The sequence below is a fragment of the Schistocerca piceifrons genome, chromosome X (assembly GCF_021461385.2).
Source record: "Schistocerca piceifrons isolate TAMUIC-IGC-003096 chromosome X, iqSchPice1.1, whole genome shotgun sequence".
Classification (NCBI taxonomy): domain Eukaryota; kingdom Metazoa; phylum Arthropoda; class Insecta; order Orthoptera; family Acrididae; genus Schistocerca; species Schistocerca piceifrons.
This window is the reverse complement of record NC_060149.1, coordinates 226,417,209-226,440,439: the sequence shown is the minus strand read 5'-3', so window position 1 is coordinate 226,440,439 and position 23,231 is coordinate 226,417,209. Positions and strand designations below refer to the sequence as shown.

The 23,231-nt window shown below is 41.3% G+C and overlaps 2 protein-coding genes across 2 annotated transcripts in view; one reads left to right on the top strand and one right to left on the bottom strand.

Annotated features, from left to right (window-relative positions):
- Nucleotides 1-18,043, top strand: part of LOC124722269 (glutaryl-CoA dehydrogenase, mitochondrial-like) — a 199,570-nt gene extending 181,527 nt beyond the window's left edge. Inside the window, exon 3 of the mRNA XM_047247456.1 lies at nucleotides 17,982-18,043. Within this exon, the coding sequence (XP_047103412.1) occupies nucleotides 17,982-18,043 (62 nt within the window). The remainder of the gene's footprint in view (nucleotides 1-17,981) is intronic.
- A 112-nt stretch (nucleotides 18,044-18,155) lies between these two features.
- On the bottom strand, nucleotides 18,156-19,808 carry LOC124722268 (transcription factor Adf-1-like). The gene is made up of 2 exons (XM_047247455.1): nucleotides 19,676-19,808; nucleotides 18,156-18,709 (listed from the first exon to the last, which is right to left on the bottom strand). Exons 1-2 carry the CDS (start codon nucleotides 19,806-19,808, stop codon nucleotides 18,156-18,158), a joined length of 687 nt encoding a protein of 228 aa, XP_047103411.1.
- Nucleotides 19,809-23,231: the final 3,423 nt, after the last annotated feature.

Sequence of the window (23,231 nt, the reverse complement as noted above, 5' to 3'; positions counted from 1 at the left end):
TTTTTATATTTCTAAATTTTATTATAGGAATATATAAAATTTCTTTTGCAAATCGCATTTTTGTAACCATAAAAAGGTATAATTATTCCATAAATCGCCACTGTTTGTAAAACCAGATGTCGTTCTAATAATTATTTTGAGAAAGGAAATTCTAGAACATTTTGGACAACAATTTTGGGTTTTATAGAACTGTATGCATCCCAAATCAGATTGGGCATAGTGGTTAGCTGAGTTGACTTTTAAGATTCTGTATGTGAAACACGTGTGTATCGATTTTGTTATCAGCAATCAATTGAAAATGAGCTCCTTCTGTGTAAGAAGAGGTTTTGGTGGTATGACTACGTTTTTTTTGTCTTGTTGATGGGTAAAAAAGTTGACACTAAGAAAAAATTGTGTATTTTGTTTTACTGTGGGTAACAAACTAATTGTGAAATAAATCAAGAAGAAATATTAAGAAATAGTATCTTCACAAGCTAGTAAACAATCTGAGAACCTATTCATGTCCAAATTAGGTGAATGCTGCCGCTTCTCTTTGAAAGAAAATGAGTATATACTTTTATTCTACAAATTGTTTGAATATATCTTGAAAGAGTAATTTTCTCATGACGTTCTGTTGAACTAAAACTATTACGTAATTACAGTAGAGATTTATTTCAATTGGAATGGCTCATCTGGGATATTTTGCCTCAGATGAACCATTCCAAGAGCAAGAAGGGTAGCATACCTTTTCTGTTGTATGGGAAAAGGTAACTTTGGTTCCTTGATCCAGTACATTTTTGTTGGAAGCCAGTAATTCAGAAGCTTTTTTTGACAGCTTGAGATCCCTGGTGGGTTATTAACTCATCCCAGGTTAACCTTGAGGAATTAATGGCATACCTGTATAATCACTGTCATCGTCATTAGTATCAGAGGGACAACGCCAGTGCTCACAATCAACAGGTATTGGCGTCGCCATTGTTTCAGACGTTTTCGTTTCCCGGTATTCCCCAATCGTAAATTTTCTGTACAAGTTTTACAGATTTATTGCAAAAGCATTTACAAACTCAACAACAGGTTTTCGGTTTCCTTTCAGCGTTTATTCTCTGCATATGTAGCAAAAACCATCAAAGTGATTTACTTCTTCTACTTTAACTTATATTATTTCTGTTCAACAGCACTAGTGCAAAAACTACAGCATAGGTCAAGCGACGTCATTCTCGCTCAGCCCTGTATGGCAGAGCTCACACAGTAACCTCCAACTCCATCTGGTGGATATTCCTGAAAGTAATTAGAAAGGAGACCGGCAATAAGGCAAACCTACAAGAACCAATCCTCGTACATGTGTTTTAGAAGTGCACAAACCAGAGTTACAAATGCACATTTCATGTAGAAGTGCATGTAAAACAACAATGATCAAAAATATTAGAGCGGATAGAGGAAGACTGATTTCACTTTTTGATTCAACGCCCCAACTGTGGCTAGAATCAATTCTAAAATCCTAGATGTAAGAAACAGTTTGTTTTTGGCCTGTGTAAAATATTTCATTGCTAGTTTGCCTGATTATCTTATCATGGCGTAACAGTTATTATAGTTGATAATAGGTGTGCAAAGCACCAATATACATTTGACTTCTTCAGTCTGATGCATTAAATGAACAATAATTTATTTCTGCTAAGATAGTAGATTTGTTTCCAGTAGAAATAGAGTTCGAGTAAATGATCTGGCCATTCAGGGTAAGGTTGTCTATGGTTCACTTGAATCGATGCAAGGAATATCCAGATCGATTCTTTGAATGAGACGCAGACGAATATCTTCCCCATCCTTCTCCCACTGAGGAAGTATTCGGTAGATAATCATACCGTCGTCGTTGAGGATTTGAGCACCAACGTTCCATTTTGTCTCCATCGTCTTCGTTGTACAAAGACTAGTTTCGTTGTTTAGTTAATGTCTTTGGTGACCACGCTGTGCAAAACAGAATGATTGGCTATTGAACTTTCCTTCTTTCTTTCTACTGCTCTTCTCTCAACGAAAATTAGTTTCGTTGTATAATTTATATCTTTGCAAAACCAGAACACTCCACTTCCACTAGCTAGGAATCAGCTGCAGTGCTAGATGACACGTTACGTGCTGAAATGCTAATTCATGGGAAACCATTACGTGCTTCGTACTTGCAACACCTGACAGCTGTGTAGATGTACGCAAACATTGTTTTGGAATATAAATCAGAATCCGCCAGTGGCAATAGTTGATGACACCCTTGTAGCACATTGTAAGAACGATCGAAAATTCATTGCTGGCCGTTGAAACTGCTCACCAGGAAGGATAGAAAATAATGACATTTTACTTATAGTGTTTATACAGTGTAGTAGAAAGAACACGTGAATAAATCTGTAGGTGATTTGAAAGCATACAGGTTCCGAAATTTTACACGGTCCAGTAACATTAATGTGGCCTCCGAATATGTTCGACGTCAACATGCAATAACCACTCAAAGATTTGAGGTGACAGGTGACACCACCAGCAGTGTCGGGGGGATTCGGAAAACAATGCAGTCGTTATCGCAATGCGGAAATGGAGTGATTTATATTATGACCAAAAGGACATGATCATTGACATTCGGACCAAGGGTGGAAGTATTTCCGAAATGGCTATTTTTGTAAACTGTTCATGTCCCACTGTGGTTGCAGTATACCGTGCACTCAAAACCAGCACTGAGGCATCTGTGGTGCACCTCGGGCCATAGATAACAGAGGTGAACGACGGCTGCAGAGATATGTATGGGGGAATAGACGTGCAACTGTTAAGCAATTGACCACCTAGATGACCCAAGGAGGTATCAACAGTGTCACCTCTACGATCGCTCAGCGAACTTCGCTGTGTATGAGCCCTGGAGCAGGTCTCTGGTTCATGCACCCGTGCTGACTGCTATTCATCGGCGACAAAGGCTGTACTTTGCACGCCAGTACCTCAACTGGCGGCCACTGAGTGTCTCGACAGCTGTCCTTTTCAGATGAATCACGTATTATGTTCCATAGGAATGTCTGAAAGGAAACACCCTGCAACCAGGAGGGAGCGTTATAATCTAGGCAATGTTTTTAGTGACATTCCATGGATAATCTCATCATTCTGGAGGCAGTATGTTTCAACAAAGTACTTATATCCATCTGTCCCCTACACGAATTTTGTTTTTCCTGACATGATGCCACCTACCAGGCGGACAAAGCATCATGTCAAATAGCTTGAAGTGTATGTGCTTGTTTCGAGTAGCACCAGGATGAGTATAATTTTCTCCCCTGGCTGCCAACCTCCCTGTATTGAACCTAGTTGAGAATCTGTGAGACTAGCTCGATCCCACCAGGGAGCCTCAACTGAGAAACTTATCTCAGCTGGCAATGGCCATGGAGTCGGCATGACTCCACATCCCTGTCTGAACCTCTAAAACCTCACTGACTTCTTCTGCACATCTCACACTGCAAAAGGTGGCCATTCAGGCTTTTGTCAGGTGGTCAGTTCTGGCAGCAACGATGCCTCCAATTTGTCTGAGCATTGAGTTGAATTGAGCTTGTATGAGAGGTATGGGTGCAGCACGCTATGCTGTTTCAGTTACATGACAATCGTGGTGTCAAGTACAAGCATCCTAGCCTCTTGGCAACCCGTGACCAAATGTATTCAATGGGCGAAAGATCTGGAGAACGTGTTGGCCAGAACTACAGTTGTACACCCTCTGTATAGAGATTGGTTTGCACAGTGTAGTTACATGCGGTCTTGCAGCGTGTTGCAGAGACATAACGTTATGGAGACCTCAAATATAAGGCAATATCTTTGGGCTTAAGCAGTCTGAAATGTAACGGCTGCTGACCAAGTTACCGGCTGTAAGAACCAGAAGTAGACATCTCCCGTGCGCATTGGCCCTGAGAAGCATGATGCCATGTTTTGGAGCATGTATGACAATGATTGTAAAGCTGAAAAACCATGATGATATATGCAGAAAGCGTGTCATGGCGCCACTCCTGTGTCCAAGGTTGTCACCACACCTCCCTCTGCTGCAGTGTCAAGGGTTGCAACAGCAATGGTTTCTGCACTGATAGTACGTAGTGCTCGAGACGTCACCTCATTCTCCACGTGGATACTTGTCATGTAGTAAGCAAACTCATTTCCTGGTTCTTGGCATGTAACTTTACTTCGTGATCCTACACAGCTGAATGATAATGCATGTCCCTCGGGCGCCAGACATAGGTGACTGTTGCGATCCTTCAAGTCGCTGTATAGGAATCTACTAAACTCATTAATTCCATATCATGTGACAATCGTGGGGTGCCAACCAACGTAAGTAGTGATTTCGCGGAACGATAAACCACTGTTTCGAACGTTCACGATGCTGCCACTGTTGAATTCTGACACGTGCTAGTAGACGTTTCTGTTCGTAAGTAAGGCGTAACACGATCATCTCACAAGCAAACATTATTCTGAATGAGAAACCCATAAATACAAAATGTAGGTCGTATTACTCCTACAACACTGCGTAGTGACACTACCCACAATTCTGGTAAAAGTATTAAATTTTTGGTTCAAATGGCTCTGAGCACTATGGGACTCAACATCTTAGGTCATAAGTCCCCTAGAACGTAGAACTACTTAAACCTAACTAACCTAAGGACATCACACACATCCATGCCCGAGGCAGGATTCGAACCTGCGACCGCAGCAGTCCCGCGGTTCCGGACTGCAGCGCCAGAACCGCTAGACCACCGCGGCCGGCTATTAAATTTTTATTGTAAGCGCTGAGAGTAGCATGGAGGCCACCACGGAGTATAGCAGTGACAGCGCTGGCCGTCAGCCATGCTACATCGACAAACAGGGTATATAATAGATGCGTAAGTGAGTTGTGAAGCAAGTATAGCTTAGCGCAATGGTAAATTGCTCCACGCAGCAAAGAATCTACATCTATATCCACAAGGATACTCTGCAAATCACATTTAAGTGCCTGGCAGAGGGCTAATCGAACCAACATCACAATTCTCTATTATTCCAATCTCGTATACCGTGCGGAAAGAACGAAAACCTATATCTTTCCGTACGAGCTCTAATATATCTTATTTTATCGTGGTGATCGTTTCTCCCTATGTAGGTCGGTGTCAACAAAATATTTTCGCATTCGGAGGAAAAAACGCCTTTCTTTTAATTTTGTCCAGACAAAATTCTTTATCATTTCTGTTACACTCTCTCCCATATTTTGAGATAATACAAAACGTGCTGCCCTTCTTTGAACTTTTTCGATGTACTCCGTCAGTCCTATCTGGTAAGGATCCCACACCACGCAGCAGTATTTTAAAAGAGGACGGACAAGCGTAGTGTAGGCAGTCTCCTTAGTAGTTCTGTTACATTTTGTAAGTGTCCTGCCAATAAAACGTAGTATTTGGGTGTTCCTTCCAGTTTAAGTTGTTCGTAATTCTAATACCTAGGCTTTTAGTCGAATTTATGGCTTTTAGATTAGACAGAAATATTGTGTAACCGAAGTTTAGCGAATTCCTTTTACCACTCATGTGGATGACCTCATTCTTTTCGTTATTTAGGGTCAACTGCCAATTTTCTCAACATTCAGATATTTTATCTAAATCGCTTTGCAATTTGTTTTGATCTTCTGATGGCTTTATAAGTCGATAAACCACAGCGTCATCTGCAACCAACGTAAGACGGCTACTCAGGTTGTCTGCCAAGGAAAGCAAAGGGCCCATAACACTACCTTGGGGAACACGAGAAATCACATCTGTTGGACTCGATGACTTTCCGTCAGTTACTACGAACTGTGACTTCTCTAACAGGAAATCACAAATTCAGTCACATATCTGAGACGATATTCGATAAGCGCGCAATTTCACTACAAGCAGCATGTGCGTTACAGTTTCTAAAACTTTCCGGAAATCCAGAAATATGGAATCGATCTGAAATCCCTTGTCAATAGCACTAAGCACTTCATTTGAATAAAGAGCTAGTTGCCTTTCACAGGAACGATCTTGTCTAAACCCATGTTGGCTGTGTGTCAATAGACTGTTTTTATCGAGGTAATTCATAATGATGTAGCAATTGGATCGTTGCCACTGCACTGAAGTGGGGTCTCTCTGTTATGGGCAGTGTAACTAGATACCAGTTTTTAGAGGAACAAATGGGCAGTACTGGTGTATAAATGAGACTGAATTTGAGGAGATTACGTCATTCGAGTCAGGGACTTGGTAATTGCTGTGTAGCCGCACTACAATACTGGAGCACCACTGGCCGATCAGACGACTGGGCAGCGCCAGCAGCAGTCTATGGTTCGAGACCAGGCTGTGTCTGCCGCCACACTCGGTCCTCTGTGAGACTTGGCGTCATAGCCCTGTTGGCTTGCTGTTCCGGTCTGCTGCCGCAAAGGATGAGACCCAGGGAGGGACTCGGCGTCACACCGTCAGCCCCCGTCTATCGCCTGTCTGAGGGGCATGGGTACAGACCCACGCACAACCGCTGAGCAAGCAGCAGCCAGGTCGCCTTCTGGCGTGTCACTCCCCTGGGAATCGCCACTGTCGCAACTGCCTGTGGCGTCGCCCTCGCTTGCTACTTTTACCCATTCTACATACTACCTTTTCACAATCTTCATAATAGCGACAATAGCATCGTAATTAAATATTGTTTATGTGGAATGTAATCAACAACACACTCAATAATTATCGATGGCCGCAGGAGAATCTGCACGCTACAGTGGAAACCAATTTACAAGTTCGTTTTACGATCACTGTTTGGTGTGACACGAACGGTAACATGCTGATAGGTTTAGAAGAGCGACTAACAAGACAGAATGATTTGCATGTTGAAAGCTTGAGAGCATTCTCTTACACACTCGGAGTGCAATTTACGTCTAGCATTATGGAGACCCTCTACATTTTACCAGACGTATGAGAAAACTTCTCAGTAGCACTTCCCTTGTCGCTGGTTTGGTCGTGGTAGTGCAATTAATTGGCCATTAAGATAGCCAGACCTTACACCATTTTCATTATAAGGTTGGATGTAGTCTGAGATGTACAAGCAAAAGATGAATACGCGAGATGAACTGCGTGGACGCATCATGGACACTGCTGCCTATCTAGATTTTGGCTCTAGGAAACGTGCTGAGGCACTCGGACAGGCAACACATGTTCCCCCAAGAGTGCACAAATGCATTGAAGTTCGCTCTGGGATACTCGAACATTGATTGTGCACCGTACATCAGCTGTGATGTGACCTGTACAATACTTAGAGATGAATGTGCTAAAAATACGTTTTTTTAAAACTGATACCTTGCTAAACGAATAGTGTTGTATTAACTAACTATTGTACATGCGTACATGTGCAAAGCTGGCAATTTATTCAAGGGCACAGAAAATAAATAACGATGTCTATTAAATGTGTTCTGTCTCGAAAATCATTCGGAATAGGGCATATACCTGTCTGAGGTTTTTTGCTTCAAACGATCGTTCCTGTGATATCTCTTAATATTGACCATTCCTCCTGGGACACAGTGTTCCCCAGGAAGGTGTGTTGGGGCCCTTGCTGTTCATGTTGAATATTAATGACAGTGCAGAAAATGTTAACGGTAACCTCAGATTTTTTGTAGATGCTGTAGTTATTTTCAATAAGAGCTGCCTGAAATACGGTCCACAGATATTTAGTCTAATCTTGATAAAATTTCAGAGTGATGCAACACCTGGACACTTTCTTCAAGTGCTAAGAATGCAAAATTACGCACTTCGCAAAAAGAAAACAATGTAGCATTTTATGTCTACAATATCAACGAGTCTTAATTGGAATCTTCAAAAATGGCTCTGAGCACTATGGGACTTAACGTCTTAGGTCATCAGTCCCCTAGAACTTAGAACTACTTAAACCTAACTAACCTAAGGACATCACACAACACCCAGCCATCACGAGGCAGAGAAAATCCCTGACCCCGCCGGGAATCGAACCCGGGAACCCGGGCGTGGGAAGCGAGAACGCTACCGCACGACCACGAGATGCGGGCAATTGGAATCTGTCAACACATACAAATACTTGGATGTAACAGGTTTGAAGGTATGAAACGGGGTGGTCGCAGAATTTAAGGAAGATAACCATTCGCGGCCCATTACTTTTACTACTCTTGCCTATCTAGATTTCGGCTCTAAATAGCCGTCTTCAGAAATGCAAAAGTAATAAAACTAATGGAAATGCGACTGAATGTTGTGCTTCTCTCCTTCCTTATAGTCTACGGCCGCTGCACGCAACAGTTCCTTGTGGAATCGAAGTTGAACGCAGAACTGGTACTTTTTGCAGATGCATTTGTCAATGACGTTTTACAAAGGCTTATTAACTGGTTCTTTGAAATGGAATATTTGGGAAAATGCACTATATTCAGTTCTGTTCAATGACTAGACTAATATCAATAATTGACGCGGCACAAGAACAGGAGTCAGTAAACAGGGTAGAATACTCCAAATTTTTGGGTCTACATACTTATGAAAACTTGAAGTAGAAGAAGCGTATTGCTGAGTTTCTCAAACAGTGAAGTTCAGCTACTTTTGTTCTTAGTATAATAGCTAGTCTTGGAAACAACATACTAACATATTTTGCGTATTTACTCTGAATAATGACTCATGTAGTAATTTTCTTGGGACATTACCAGTAAGAAATAAGGTACTGATTGCCCAAAAGTGAGCAGTAAGAATAATAAGCAATAATAAGTGACGCTCACACGCGGTCGTCATGTTCATACTTCTTCAAGGAGCTGTGCATTTTAACCACGATGTCACGAATTCGTCATAAATAATCGAAAACAATTTGAGAAGAGTAGTCATTTACTCACCTGCAACACTAGAGGAAAAAGTGAAGTTTATTACCCATTATTAAAGCTGTCAGTGACTCACAAATGAGTTCAATACGCTGCAAAAATGTTTTGATTATTTGCACCATAACGTACTATGTCTGACAGGTAGCGTAGCAAGATTTATGTATATATTAGAATCATTTTCCGTGGACAACCCAGTTCTACTTCATGGACGAACTTCGCTTTAAAAGCCGGTAGCCTGAGAAAGAAAATATTTTTAAATGTAGTTGAGCGAATAGGACAAAAACATGTGTTCATTAATGTAAACAGTCGTCATATATACGTACCCTGTAAACTGAATAATTGCATATCATTTGCTCATCCATAGGCAAAGCCGATCGCAGAATTCGTTTCATAAGTAGAATACTAGGATGTACTCAGTCTTCAAAGGAGACTGCTTACAAAACACTCATGCGACCCTTCCTAGAATATTGCACTGGTGTGTGTGATCCTTTCCAAATAGGACGAACAAGAGCACTGAACGTATACAGAGAAATGACTCAGCAACGATCACAGGTTTGTCTGATCTTCAGGACAGTGTCACGGAAATTCTGGAGAAACTAGACTTGCAGACATCTACATACAAAGTGTCAGGAACCAGTTTTAGTAGACGAATTTTAGAGTATACTACAACTCCGCTACAGCAATCGAGAGGACAGGATTAGGTTAATTCCAGCGACTATAAAGGCATACAAATGGCAATTTTTCATGAAATCCGTACGTGAATGGAAGGAGAAGTAACCCTAATTAGTTCAGTTGGATGTACCCTCTACCACACATTTCATAGTGGTTTGCAGAGTCTGTATGTAGATACACAGGGGTTCGACAATGGATGTAGATATACAGGTGTTGGACAAAAACTTGGAAGCACTGAGAGAAATACAAAGCATTCTTGAACATAACTGCAGATGCTATCAAACCTGCTGGGTGCGCTGTTGTATTTGGTCACGAATGACACCTGTGCAATGCCCTCAATACGTTGCAAGTGTCAGTCGTGGTCAGAAGAGCGTTCTGTGCAGCTGTAAGTGTGTTATTTCAGAGGTAAGTGGATTCATATATTGCCAAGTTTCTGGTGTTTTTATGGTATTTGCTTCAGTTACCAAGTAGATGAAGTGGTTCGTGTTTCATGAGGCACCGTATCAAAGATTTATACCGAATACAAAGAGAGCAGAAACGCGCCCTCTTAGTCACAATGAGTACGAAAGTGTGTGTTGAGTAACTGTCGCAAATGATCACTGAAGAGGAGTGTGACGAAAAGGAAGAGGACCACAGCTATAATAATCACTGCAGAACTCAATGTCGCACTCGAGTACACTGTCACCACCAAAAGCCAGGAAGGGGTCTTCATAAGCAGAGAACTGCAGTCCGATGTGGAATTTCAAAACCAAGCATTAGTGACTGCAGTGGGTGGAAAACGAAAATGTGGTGCTGAAGCCATAAAACCTTAAATATGGAGCAATGGATGAAAGTCCTATGGTTGGCTGAGTCTTGTTTTAGACTGTTTCCAATTGCTGCCCGAGTTAATGTCTGGCATATGCATGTTCCAAGCCTATGTTACAGACTGCTTGCTGCAAAGAGCGAAACATGGCAAGGGTTCGGTGTTAATTTGGTCAGCCATACCCTGGTATTCCTTGGACACCATGGTTACTCTACAAGGTCATATTGCTGCCAAGGATTGTGTGTCAGTTTTGTCTGATCAGATCCACTACATGGTACAATATTTGTTCTCCAATAGTGACCTGCAGCATCATCGATAGAATGGACTGTGGTCCTTTGGTGCACAGCCGAGTGGAGGGTCTGAATCAGAGGCTCAGGCGGTTCTGTGACGGTGTGGGTTGCAGATTTCTTGACATGCGCCATCAGGTGCTGGGTTTCCGTGTTCCGATTAATAGGTCAGGAGTCCACTACACACATGAAGCTGCTACACAGGTAGTGGGGATTGAGTGGAAGGGACTGCGTGGTTTTTTAGTTTAGTGGGCTTCAAGGAACCACAGAAAGGGCGTCCGTCTAAAAGGGGGTAGGTAAAACACAGTCAGTTAGCTGTATACTTGTTAATTGTTGTAGCTGTGTTGGGAAAGAACCAGATTTCCAAGCCCAAATAGCCAGCACTGAATATCAAATAGCTGGCTAATGCCGGAAACAACTTCAGCAGAAAGGAGACAATCTCAGTAGTCGTCTTAGATTACTTGCAGAAGATGCTGTTATTTACCGTCTTGTAAAGTCATCATATGACCAAAACGAACTGCAAAATAAGTTAGATAAGGTATCTGTATGGTGCAAAAAGTGGCAATAGACCCTGAATAAAGTAAAGTGTGAAGTTATTCACATGAGTACTAAGTAAAACCGCAAAATTTCGAATCACGGTAAGTCACACAAATCTGAAGGCTGTAAATTCAACTAAATGCTTAGGGACTATAATTATAAATACCCTAAATTGGAACGATCATATAGATAATGTTGTTTGTACAGATAACCAAAGACTGAGATTCGATGGCAAAACACTTAGAATGTGTGACAGGTCTACTAAAGAGACTGCTTACACCATGCTTGTCCGCCCTATTCTGGAGTATTGCTGTGCGGCACGGGATGCGCATCAGATGGGACTGGCGAATGAGATCGAAAAAGTACAAAGGAGGGCAGATCGTTTTGCGTTATCGCCAAGTAGGTGGGATAGTGCCACAGACATGATACGTGAATTGGAGTGGCAATCATTAAAACAAAGGCGTTCTTCGTTGCGACGGAATCTTCTCATGAAACTTTAATACCAGTTTTCTCCTTCAATTGTGAAGAAATTCTCTTGGCACCCACCTACATAGGTAGAAATGATCATCACGATAAAATAAGAGATATTAGGGCTTGCACAGAAAAATTAAGTGCTCGTTTTATCCGTGCGCCGTTTGTGAGTGGAATGCTAGAGAGACAGCTTGAAAGTGGTTCATTGAACCCACTGCCACGCACTTTATTGTGAATAGCAAAGCAATCATGAAGATATAGATGCTGTGTTCCAGGAAGACATTGCTCCTGTTCGCAGCTCACATCGTCCAAGACTGGTTTGTAACCAAGAGATTGAGTTGTTGCATCTCCCATGGCCACCACAGTGACAGATCTCAGCATTATGCAGCCTTCATCGTCAAATTGGGAATGAAGTGTACGTGATCACTACACGCTTCCATCATCACTACCTGAAGTTCCCAATATTTTTCAGGAACAATGGTATAAGATTCCCCTGAAAACCGCACAGTACCTGTTTAGAATGCCAAGGATTTTCCTACACCGCCTCAGGCGTGGTAAGATGTTGTACTTTTGGTTTTTCCATATTTGTGTCCACGCCCAGTAGATGTCATTATAGACTATTGTTGGAAATGACCAAGTTACGAAGTTCCTCGTTCATGGGGTTCGTCCTACAGGCCGCATGTTGTATTATGCTTCTGCAGAGATGGCTGTGTGCTATAACATTGTTCAAGGGAACAGGAACAGTAGTAAATCCGGCATCTGGCTATCCGACACACGAAAAGCGTCCTAACATTCCTGGAGGTACGAATTCGCGTAGTCCGCTACCGTCACACCAGCCCGCCTTGCGCCGAGCACACACACACACACACACACACACACACACACACACACACACGCGCGCGCGCGTTCGCACACGAACACACACGCGCGCAAGCGCAATCACTTCCATATTTCTGTGTAGGAGAAAACTCCTCTCCGTAGACGAAAGCTCAAACCCAGCGAGGTGGCGAAGTGGGAAGACTCAGGACTCACAGTCAGGAGGACAGTGGTTCGAATCTCAGTCAGGGCATTTACATTTAGGTTTCCTTCTCATCATTCTCCAGTCTAAGCTTATGCTTGGAAGACTGCAGGAAACTTAAATGTGGATGGCCTGATTGAGATACAAACCACTGGGCTCCTAACTGTGACTTCGGTGTCCTCCCACTTCGTCACCTCGCTGGGTTTTAGTGATGAAGTTTGGTGAATGCGGTGGATGCCCTCTGTGTAGTTTATAACGTTTTATTTTGTCACGAGGGCCTTTGCATTGGCATTTGTGGATCGTCAAATATTTCTGCTTTAATTTTTCCGCTTTCAGCTCAGACATTTTTCCCTGTATATGGAAAGCGTGATCCGTTCTTATCAAAAACCTTCACATACTGCCTCAAAAGGCCCAACTGGGATGTGTTTTTTCTCTGCTATTCCAGAGTCACAAGAAGCACTTTGCTAACCAAGGAGAAAGTTTACCATTCGTAAGTCTAGACAAACCATCCATTCATGTATGAGACGTAATCTTCTCAAAGATCAAAACTAGGTTTTTATGTTCTTCTTTCACTTCCCTTGAGGGAGCAGGTGATATTGAACTAAATTTGTTACCATTGTGTATTAGTACAAATTTCAAATTTGCCTTGAGCTGTGCACAGAAACGAGAAAGTCAACTAGAAAACATAAAGGAAGACCCATTTCCTCAGGAGTCCACTAATTTCGTGCAAAACGCGAGATTGTCTACTTGAGAGTATAAAAAAGAAAAATGAAGGGCTTCCTGGAACAACAAGTCGTTACGACACCAGCCTAGGCAAAACCAAAAGATACGATACAACATTCATTTGTCTAACATTTATTCCGATTTAGATCGTAAAGTATGATATTTACGACTCTTATATAGGTACGTGATACTTTGAAGTATTTACGAAAAGTAGCCTGTTCTTTTCCAAATTTACCTCTTTAGTGTGAGTTAAACTGTGAAGACATAAAATTATGAGAACTGGTCATCTTGCTGATTTGTCTTTACAGAAGTCTATTTTTAAAAAGTATTGTTAACCTTAAAGGTTTTTATTGGATTTCATTTCATATATACAGTTTTTCTTGTATATGACATGTACGCAACAAACTTCCAAATGTCATATGAGCTGTAGAAAAACGTAATTGACTGTTTATCAGACAATAATCTTCAGTGTATTCAAAAACCGTAACTAACTTTACCGGAAAATTTCCGATTGACATAATAATTTAATCCTGCAATATGTAAACAAATCTTGGGACGTGGTGTATTTTGGAATTTCTAAATTTTAATTCAACACTATATGAAATTTCATTTCTAAATAGCATTTTTTTAACCATAAAAAGGTATTATTTTTGCATCAATCGCCACTGTTTGTAAAACCAGATGACATTAAAATATTTATTTTGACAAAGGAAATTCTAGAACATTTTGGACAACAATTTTGTGTTATATGGAACTGTATGCATCCCAAATCAGATTGGACATAGTAGTCAGCTGAGTTGACTATTAGCTTTTGTATGTGACACATCGTGTGTAATATTTTTGTTATCAGCAGTCATGTGAAAATGAGCTGCTCCTGTGTAAAAAGAGGTTTTGATGATGAGACTACCTTTTAGTTGTCTTCTCGACTATGGAAAATGTTGACACTAAGAAAAAACTGTGTATTGTATTTTACTATGAGGGACAAACTAATTGTGAAGTAAATGAAGAAGAATTGTAAAGAAATTGTATCTTCACTTGCTAGTAAACAATCTGAGGACCTATTCATACCCAAATTACGCGAATACTGCCGCTTCTCATTGAAACAAGATGTGTATTAACCTTTATTCTACAACTTGTTTAATCACGTCTTGAAAGAGTCTTATTCTCATGACGTTCCATTGAACTAAAACTATTACGTAATTACAGTAGAGATTTATTACAATTGGAATTGCTAATTAGGGATATTTTGCCTCAGATGGACCATTTCAATAGCAAGAAGGGCAGCAGACTTTTTCTGTTGTATAGTAAAAGATAACCTTGGTTCCTTGATCCAGTACATTTTTGTTGGAAGCCAGTAATTCAGAAGCTTCTTTTGACAACTTGAGATATCTGGTGAGTTATTAACAAATCCCGCTTCAAACCTTTAGGAATTAACGCCATACATGCTTAATCACTGTCATCATCATTAGTATCAGAGGGACAACACCAGTCCTCACAAACAACAGGTATCGGAGTGGCTTTTGTTTCAGACGTTTTTGTTTCCTGGTAGTCCACAATCGTAGATGTTCTGTACATGTTTTACAGATTTATTGCAAAAGTCTTTATAAAGTCAATAATAGGCATTCAGATTCCTTTCAGCGGTTATTCTCTGCATATGTAGCAAAAACCATCAAGGTGATTTACGCAACTTCTTCTACTTTAACTTATATTATTTCTGTTCAACAACACAAGTGCAAAAAACCACAACATAGATGTTTCCTAACAGAAGTGTCATGTGACATTTTCCTCGGTCAGCCCTGTACGGCCAGAGCTCATACAGTAACCTCCAACTCCATCTGGTGGATATTCCTGGACCTAATTAGAAAGCAGCCCGGCAATAGGGCAAACCTACAGGAACCAATCCTCGTACATGTAATTTAGAAGCGCACAAACCGGAGTTACAAATGCAAATTTCATGTAGAAGTGCATGTTAAATAACACTGATCAAAAAATAAGAGCGGATAGAGGAAGACTGATTTCACTTTTTGATTCAACGCCCCAATCGTGGCTAAAATCAATTCTAAAATCCTAGATACAAAGGAAAGCAGTTTGTCCTTCGCCTGTGTAATGTATTCATTGCTAGTTTCCCTTGAGATATCTGGTGAGTTAATAACTCATCCGAGTTTAATCCCTGAGGATTTAATGCCATAACCTCATAATCACTGTCATCATCATTACTATCAGTGGGAAACACCAGTGCTCACAAACAACAGCTATAGGAGTGGCTTTTGTTTCAGACGTTTTCGTTTCCCGGTAGTCCACAATCGTAAATGTTCTCTACAAGTTTTACAGATTTGTTGCAAAAGTCTTTACAAAGTCAATAGTAGTAATTCCGTTTCCTTTCAGCGTTTATTCTCTGAATATGAAGCAAAAACCATAAAGGTGATTTACGCAACTTCTTCTACTTTAACTTATATTATTTCTGTCCAACAACACAAGTGCAAAAACCTACTACATAGGCGTTTCCTAACAGAACTGTCATTTAACATCTTCCTTGATCAGCCCTGTACGGCCAGAGCTCACACAGTAACCTCCAACTCCATCTGGTGGATATTCCTGGAACTAATTAGAAAGCAGACTGGCAGTAGGGCAAACCTACAGGAACCAGTCCTCATACATGTGATTTAGAAGCGCAAAAACCAGAGTTACAAATGCACATTTCATGTAGAAGTGCATGTTAAACAACAATGATCAAAAAAATAAGAGCGGATAGAGGAAGACTGGTTCACTTTTTGATTCAACGCCCCAACTGTAGCTAAAATCAACTCTAAAAACCAGATATAAAAAAAACTGTTTGTCCTTAGCCTGTGTAATTACTTCATCGTTTGTTTCGCTTGAGATATCTGGTAAATTATTAACTCATCCCAGTTTAAACTTTGACGAATTAATGCCATAACCGCATCATCACTGTCATCATCATTAGTATCAGAGGGACCACACCAGTCTTCACAACCAAGAGGTATCGGAGTGCCTTTTGTTTCAGAAGTTATCGTTTCCCGGTAGTCCACAATCGTAAAAGTTCTATGAGTTACAGAGTTATTGCAAAAGTCTTTACAAAGACAATAATAGGTTTTCGGTTTCCTATTTAGCGTTTATTCTCTGCATATGAAGCAAAAATCATCAACGTGATTTACACAGCTTCTTCTACTTTAACTTATATTATTTCTGTTCAACAACACAAGTGCGAAAAACCACAACAGAGATGTTTCCTATTTGAACTATCAAGCGACGTCATTCTCTCTCAGCCCTGTATGGCCTAGTTCACACAGTAACCTGCAACTCCATCTGGTGGATATTCCTGGAACTAATTAGAAAGCAGACCAGCAATAGGGCAAACCTACAGGAACCAATCCTCATACATGTGATTTAGAAGTTCACAAACCAGAGTTAAAAATGCACATTTGATGTAGAAGTGCATGTTAAACAACAATGATCAAAAAAATAAGAGCGGATAGAGGAAGACTAATTTCACTTTTTGATTCAATGCTCCAACTGTGGCTAAAGTCAATTCTAAAATCCTAGATATAAAAAAAAAAAAAAAAAAAAAAAAACAGTTTGTTCTTGGCCTGTGTAATTACTTCACTGCTAGTTTCCCTGAGTATCTTAAAATGTTGTAACAGTTATAATTGTTGATAATAGGTGTGCAAAGCGCCAATATAGATTTGACCTCTTCAGTCTGATGCGTTAAATGAATAATAATTTATTTCTGCTAAGATAGTAGATTTGCTTCCAGTAGAAATAGATTTCGAGTAAATGATCTGGCCATTCAGGGTAAGGTTGTCTATGGTTCACTTGAATCGATTCAAGCAATTTCCAGGTCGATTCTTTGAATGAAGGTCGGGACACACACGTCCGGGCCGTGTCAGGGCCGAGCGTCGGACGAGTGACGGCCGTACTCCGGTCCGTTCCTGCAGGGGCCACACATGACCGGGGCACGTCCGTGTCTCTGTTGTTCCTTGTAGTGACTCGGACGCGGTGAGCTGTGTTTCTGTTTGTGAAAGCTGTAAAACATATTCACTAATTTTCGTAATAGTGAATTAGGACTTATAGCACTTGCTTTAGACGAAGAGGAAAACGAACGAAGGCAAACAAGAAGAAGAAAATTATGGATCCACAGTGCCTGGAAAACAAGACCAGTACAGGGAGAGTTTCGAACACTATTTTCTCACCTCGTAGATGATGAGACTAAGTTTTATGAATATTTTAGGATGACGCAGTACACCTTCTGTGAACTTTTAAAGAAACTAGAACCAAGGCTGAGAAAAAATGACACGTTCTGGAGAGTATCAGTTTCACCCAAAGAACGACTGGCTGTTTTTTTACGGTAGGTTAAAGAAAAGTACACAGAACACAAATAAATAAGAAGTTTTAAGGACAGCATTTTTATTTTATTACTTTAGTAATTGAAAGATAAATACATAAGTTAGTAAATAATACAGTTAAATTTCTACTACCCTAAGAAAAACAAATGAGGACTATTCAGTGAATTAGTTTCTGAAGCTGATGAGGATGCAGGGGAACTTGGAGGATGATGGCTTTGGTTATTTATATACGAATTGTGCGAATCCCTTTGCAGGTCCAAAAGCTGCTGTGTAGGTTCTGTTGACTCGTTTCCCACAGGTGAAGGATATGGTGTTGAAACAGATTTTGCTGAGGAATTGGAGGATGATGGAGTGAATTGATGGACTGATACGTCATTCATGAGTTGCTTCAGTTCAAAGTCTTGTACAATTGAAAAAATCCTACTTTTAGCTTGATGAAACAGTAGTGGATGCAATGATTTTAGGGCTGGTGCTATACCAGCCAAAAAAGCATCAACTGGGTTTTGTATATCTCTCTGTTTTTCAGCTTTTTTTCTGCCAAAATGTAAGCCATGAGCTGGCTTGATGCAGATTCTTGTGGTTTAACCTCACGCTGAAATTTTCGTTTCAGTGGTGGTTTCATAAACGTGTTCTTCTTTGAAGTGATGGACGAATGAGCTGAGGGCGTCTGGGAATGCCGAGTGCGCTCTATCAAATTCTCTGTTTCACTATCCTGGGTTTTAATGATCCATTCTTCATCTGCAATGTCTTCTTGTGTAGACACTTTTTCGTTTTCAACAATCGACTGCTCCTCTTGGGAATCTGTATTTGATTCTTGTTTATGCTCATTATTGTCTTGCGTGTAAGGAACATTGGAAACTGTTTCTCGTTCTACCATGTAAGGTAGCAGGAACGTTAAGAGATCTTCATACTTGTATTTATGTTGATGAACAGCAGCTTGTCCTGAAACAGTTTTTCTTTTCTGCAAGGTCTTCCTTAGTTGGTCACGAACAGATGCCCATTTTTTTTTGCATTCCTCTATTCCACCTGTAGCAAAAATATTTTAAATCGCGTATTTATATCACAATGTTTAAAATGCTGCAAATATTTTATAGATTATACAGTATTTCTCATCTTATACATTCAATTTTTTCAGGTTCCTTGCTACAGGAGATTCCCTTAAAACTATTTCTTTCAGCTACAGGTTGGGAAAATCCACAGTTGCAGCTATCGTCCATGACACCTCTAGAACAGTTATCGATTTATTGTTAGAAGAGGTGATGCCTGTGCCGAATGAAGAAAAATGGAATGCTATAGCTGAGGAGTTTTATTGCAATAGACGTGGGAGCGTACGGAAAAAACTCTGATGGAGGCATTCTAGTAAATTCAAATCTTGGAAAGTCATTGGAAAACAATACGCTTAGCGTCCCAAAGAGTAAAACTTTACCCGGAACTGATGTTGAACTTCCAATGGTAATTGTAGGCGATGAAGCTTTCCCTCTCAAAACATACTTGATGTGACCATATCCTGGCAGGAACTTAACAAATGACAAGGCTATATTTAATTATCGTTTGAGTCGGGCAAGAAGAATATCCGAAAATGCATTCGGTATATTGCAACAGAAATTTCGAATATTTAGAAGAATCCTTCAGGGAGACCCTAATAACCTTACAATGATTGTGACGGCTGCGTGTGTACTGTACAACTTCATTCGAAAAATGGAAGGTTATAGGGTGCCCAAACAGAGAATGGATCAAACGGAAACTGCTGAGGGATCCGGAAGTTCATCAAATCTTCGAAACCTACCTCGAATTCGTGGGAGATCAACAGATGCTGCATTTCCTGTACGAGAACAACTCAAAAAATTCCTGAACTCTCCACAAGCGACTGTGGAATGGCAAGAACATGTCGCCTTGGCGATATAACGAAGACATAAACCAAACATCTGTTTGTAAAATAAAAAGTAAATAAATATCTTTCGGGTATTAAAACTTGTATAGTTTTTATCTTACCTTTGGCTTGTAGATCTGTTGCAATTGTCTTCCAAACTCTGTCTTTGTACTCGATATTCCTGTAATTTTCACTTCCCTGGTCGTAAAGAACAGGAAACTTACGAACTTCCTCTATTAGTCGTTGCACATCCATGTTTTGTACACAGAACAGTTTTGCGCAGTTGCACAGCTCACAAGACAACCCCACCGTCAGGCCGTGTCCGTCACGTGAAAATTTAAACACGGCGAATCCCGCCCGGCCCGGCCCCGGCCCGTTGACGTTCCCCGTGCACGGCCCGGTCAAGTGGGGCCCGCTGCATTTGTTTTAATGTTGTATTTCGTAGTCCGGGTGACGGCCGATACTCGGACGTGTCTCGGCACGGACACGGTCCTGACATGTGTGTCCCGACCTTGAGACGCACACGAATTTCTTCCCCATCCTTCTCCAACTGAGGAAGTATTCGGTAGATAATCATACCGTCGTCGTTGAGGATTTGAGCCCCAACGTTCCGTTTTGTCTCCATCGTCTTCGTTGTACAAGGATAGTTTCGTTGTTTAGTTAATATCTTTGTTGACCACGCTGTGCAAAACAGAATGATGGACTATTGAACTTCCCTTGTTTCTTCCTACTGCTCTTCTCTCATCGAAAGTTAGTTTTCGTTGTATAATTTATATCTTTGCAAAACCAGAACGCTCCACTTCCACTAGCGAGGAAATAGCTGCAGTGCTAGATGACACGTTACGTGCTGAAATGCTAATTCATGGGAAACCATTACTTGCTTCATACTTGCAACACCTGACAGCTGTGGAGATGTATGCAAACATCGTTTTGGAATAGAAATCAGAATACGCCAGTGGTAATAGTTGATGACACCCTTGTAGCTCAGTGTAAGAACGATCGAAAATACATTACTCGTCATTGAAACTGCTCACCTGGAAGGATAGAAAATAATGACATTTTACTCATAGTGCTTATAAAGTGTAGTAGAGAGAATACGCGGATAAATCTGTAGGTGATTTGGAAGCATATAGGTTCCAAAATTTTGCTCAGTCCAGTAACATTAATTTGGCCACTGACTACGTTCGATGTCAACATGCACTAACCACTCAAAGATTTGAGGTGACAGGTGACACCACCAGCAAAGTCGGGGGGATGCGGAAAACAATGCAGTCGTTATCGTAATGCGGAAATGGAGTGATTTATATTATGCCCAAAAGGACATGATCATTGACTTTCGGACCAATGGTGGAAGTATTTCCGAAATGGCTATTTTTGTAAACTGTTCATGTGCCACTGTGGTTGCAGTATACCGTGCACTCAAAACCTGCATTGAGGCAACGGTGGTGCACCTCGGGCCATAGATAACAGAGGTGAACGACGGCTGCGGAGATGTGTATGTGGGAATAGACGTGCAACTGTTAAGCAATTGACCACCTAGATGACCCAAGGAGGTATCAACAGTGTCTCCTCTACGATCTCTCAGCGAACTTCGCTGTGTATGAGCCCTGGAGCAGGTCTCTGGTTCATGCGCCCATGCTGACTGCTATTCATCGGCGACAAAGGCTGTACTTTGCACGCCAATACCTCAACTGGCGGCCACTGAGTGTCTCGACAGCTGTCCTTTTCAGATGAATCGCGTATTATGTTCCATAGGAATGTCTGAAAGGAAACACTCTCCAACCAGGAGGGAGCGTTATGATCTGGGCAATGTTTTAATGGAATTACCTGGATAATGTCATCATTCTGGAGGCAGAATATTTCAACAAAGTACTTAATTCCATATGTCCCTTACATGAATTTTGTTTTTCTTGAAATGATGCCACCTACCGGCAGGACAAAGCATCATGTCAAATAGCTTGAAGTGTATGTGCATGTTTCGAGTATACTGTTCTCCCCTGGCTACAAACCTCCCTTTATTGAACCTAGTTGAGAATCTGTGAGACTAACTCGATCCCACCAGGGAGCCTCAACCGCGAAACTTAGCTCAGCTGGCAATGGCCATGGAGTCGGCATGACTCCACATCCCTCTCTGTGCCCCTAGAACCTCACTGACTCCTTCTGCACATCTCACACTGCAAAAGGTGATCATTCAGGCTTTTGTTAGGTGGTCAGTTCTGGCAGCAACGATGGCTCCAATTTGTCTGAGCATTGAGTTGCACTGAGCTTGTATGAGAGGTATTGGTGCAGCACGCTATGCTGTTTCAGTTACATGCCAATAGTAGTGTCAAGTGCAAGAAGCCTAGTCTCTTGGCAACCCGTGACGAAATGTATTCAATGGGTGAGAGATCTGGAGAACGTTTTGGCCAGGACTACAGTTGTACACCCTCTGTATAGAGATTGGTTTGCACAGTGTAGTTACATGCGGTCTTGCAGCATGTTGCTGAAACATAACGTTTTGGAGACCTCAAATATAAGGATACATCTTTGGGCCTAAGGAGTCTTAAATGTAACGGCTGCTGACCAAGTTACCGGCTGTGAGAACCGGAAGTAGACATTTCCTGTACGCATTGGCCTGAATAGCATGATGCCATGTATTGGAGCATGTATGACAATGATTGGAAAGCTGAAAAACCATGATGATATACGCAGAAAGCGTGTCATGACGCCACTCCTGTGTCCAAGGTTGTCACCACACCTCCCTCTGCTGCAGTGTCAATGGTTGCAACAGCAATGGTTTCTGCACTGATAGTCCGTAGTGCTCGAGACGTGACCTCACTCTCCGCGTGGATACTTGTCGTGTAGTAAGCAAACCTATTTCCTGGTTCTTGGCATGTAACTTTATTTTGTGATCTTGCACAGCTGAATGAATATGCATGTCCCACGGGCTCCAGACATATGTGATTGTTGCGATCCGTCATGTCGCTGAATAGGAATCTACTAAAAGCATTAATTCCATATCACGTGACAATCGTGGGGTGCCAACCAACGCAAGTAGTGTTATCGTGGAACGATAAACCACTGTTTCGAATGTTCACGATGCTGCCACTGTCGAATTCTGAAACGTTCTGGTAGACGTTTCTGTTCGTACGTGTGGCGTAACACGATCATCTCACAACCAAACAACATTCTGAATAATAGATGTGTAAGTGAGTTGTGAAGCAAGAATAGCTTAGCACAATGATAAACTGTCCCACGCAGCAAAGAATCGGCATCTACATCTATATCTACATCTACAAGGATACTCTGCAAATAACATTGAAGTGCCTGGCAGAGGGCTAATCGAACCACCTTCACAACTCTATTATTCCAATCTCGTGTAGCGTGTGTAAAGAACAAACACCTACATCTTTCCGTACGAGCTCTGATTTCCCTTATTTTACCGAGGTGATCGTTTCTACCTATGTAGATCGGTGTCAACAAAATATTTTCGCATTCGGTGGGGAAAGCTGTTGATTGGAATTTCATGAGAAGATTCCGTCGCTACGAAAAACGCCTGTCTTTTGATTTTGTCCAGCCAAAATTCTGTATCATTTCTGTGACACTCTCTCCCAAATGTTGCGATAATACAAAACGTGCTGCCCTTCTTTGAAATTTTTCGATGTACTCCGTCAGTCCTATCTGGTAAGGATCCCACAC

Excerpts from the sequence above, each read along its gene's own strand:
- LOC124722268 (XM_047247455.1), bottom strand. The coding sequence starts at position 19,808 with ATGGATGTGCAACGACTAATAGAGGAAGTTCGTAAGTTTCCTGTTCTT. Across the intron at positions 18,710-19,675 it reads AACAGATCTACAAGCCAAAG|GTGGAATAGAGGAATGCAAA; the intron begins GTAAGATAAAAA and ends TTTTTGCTACAG.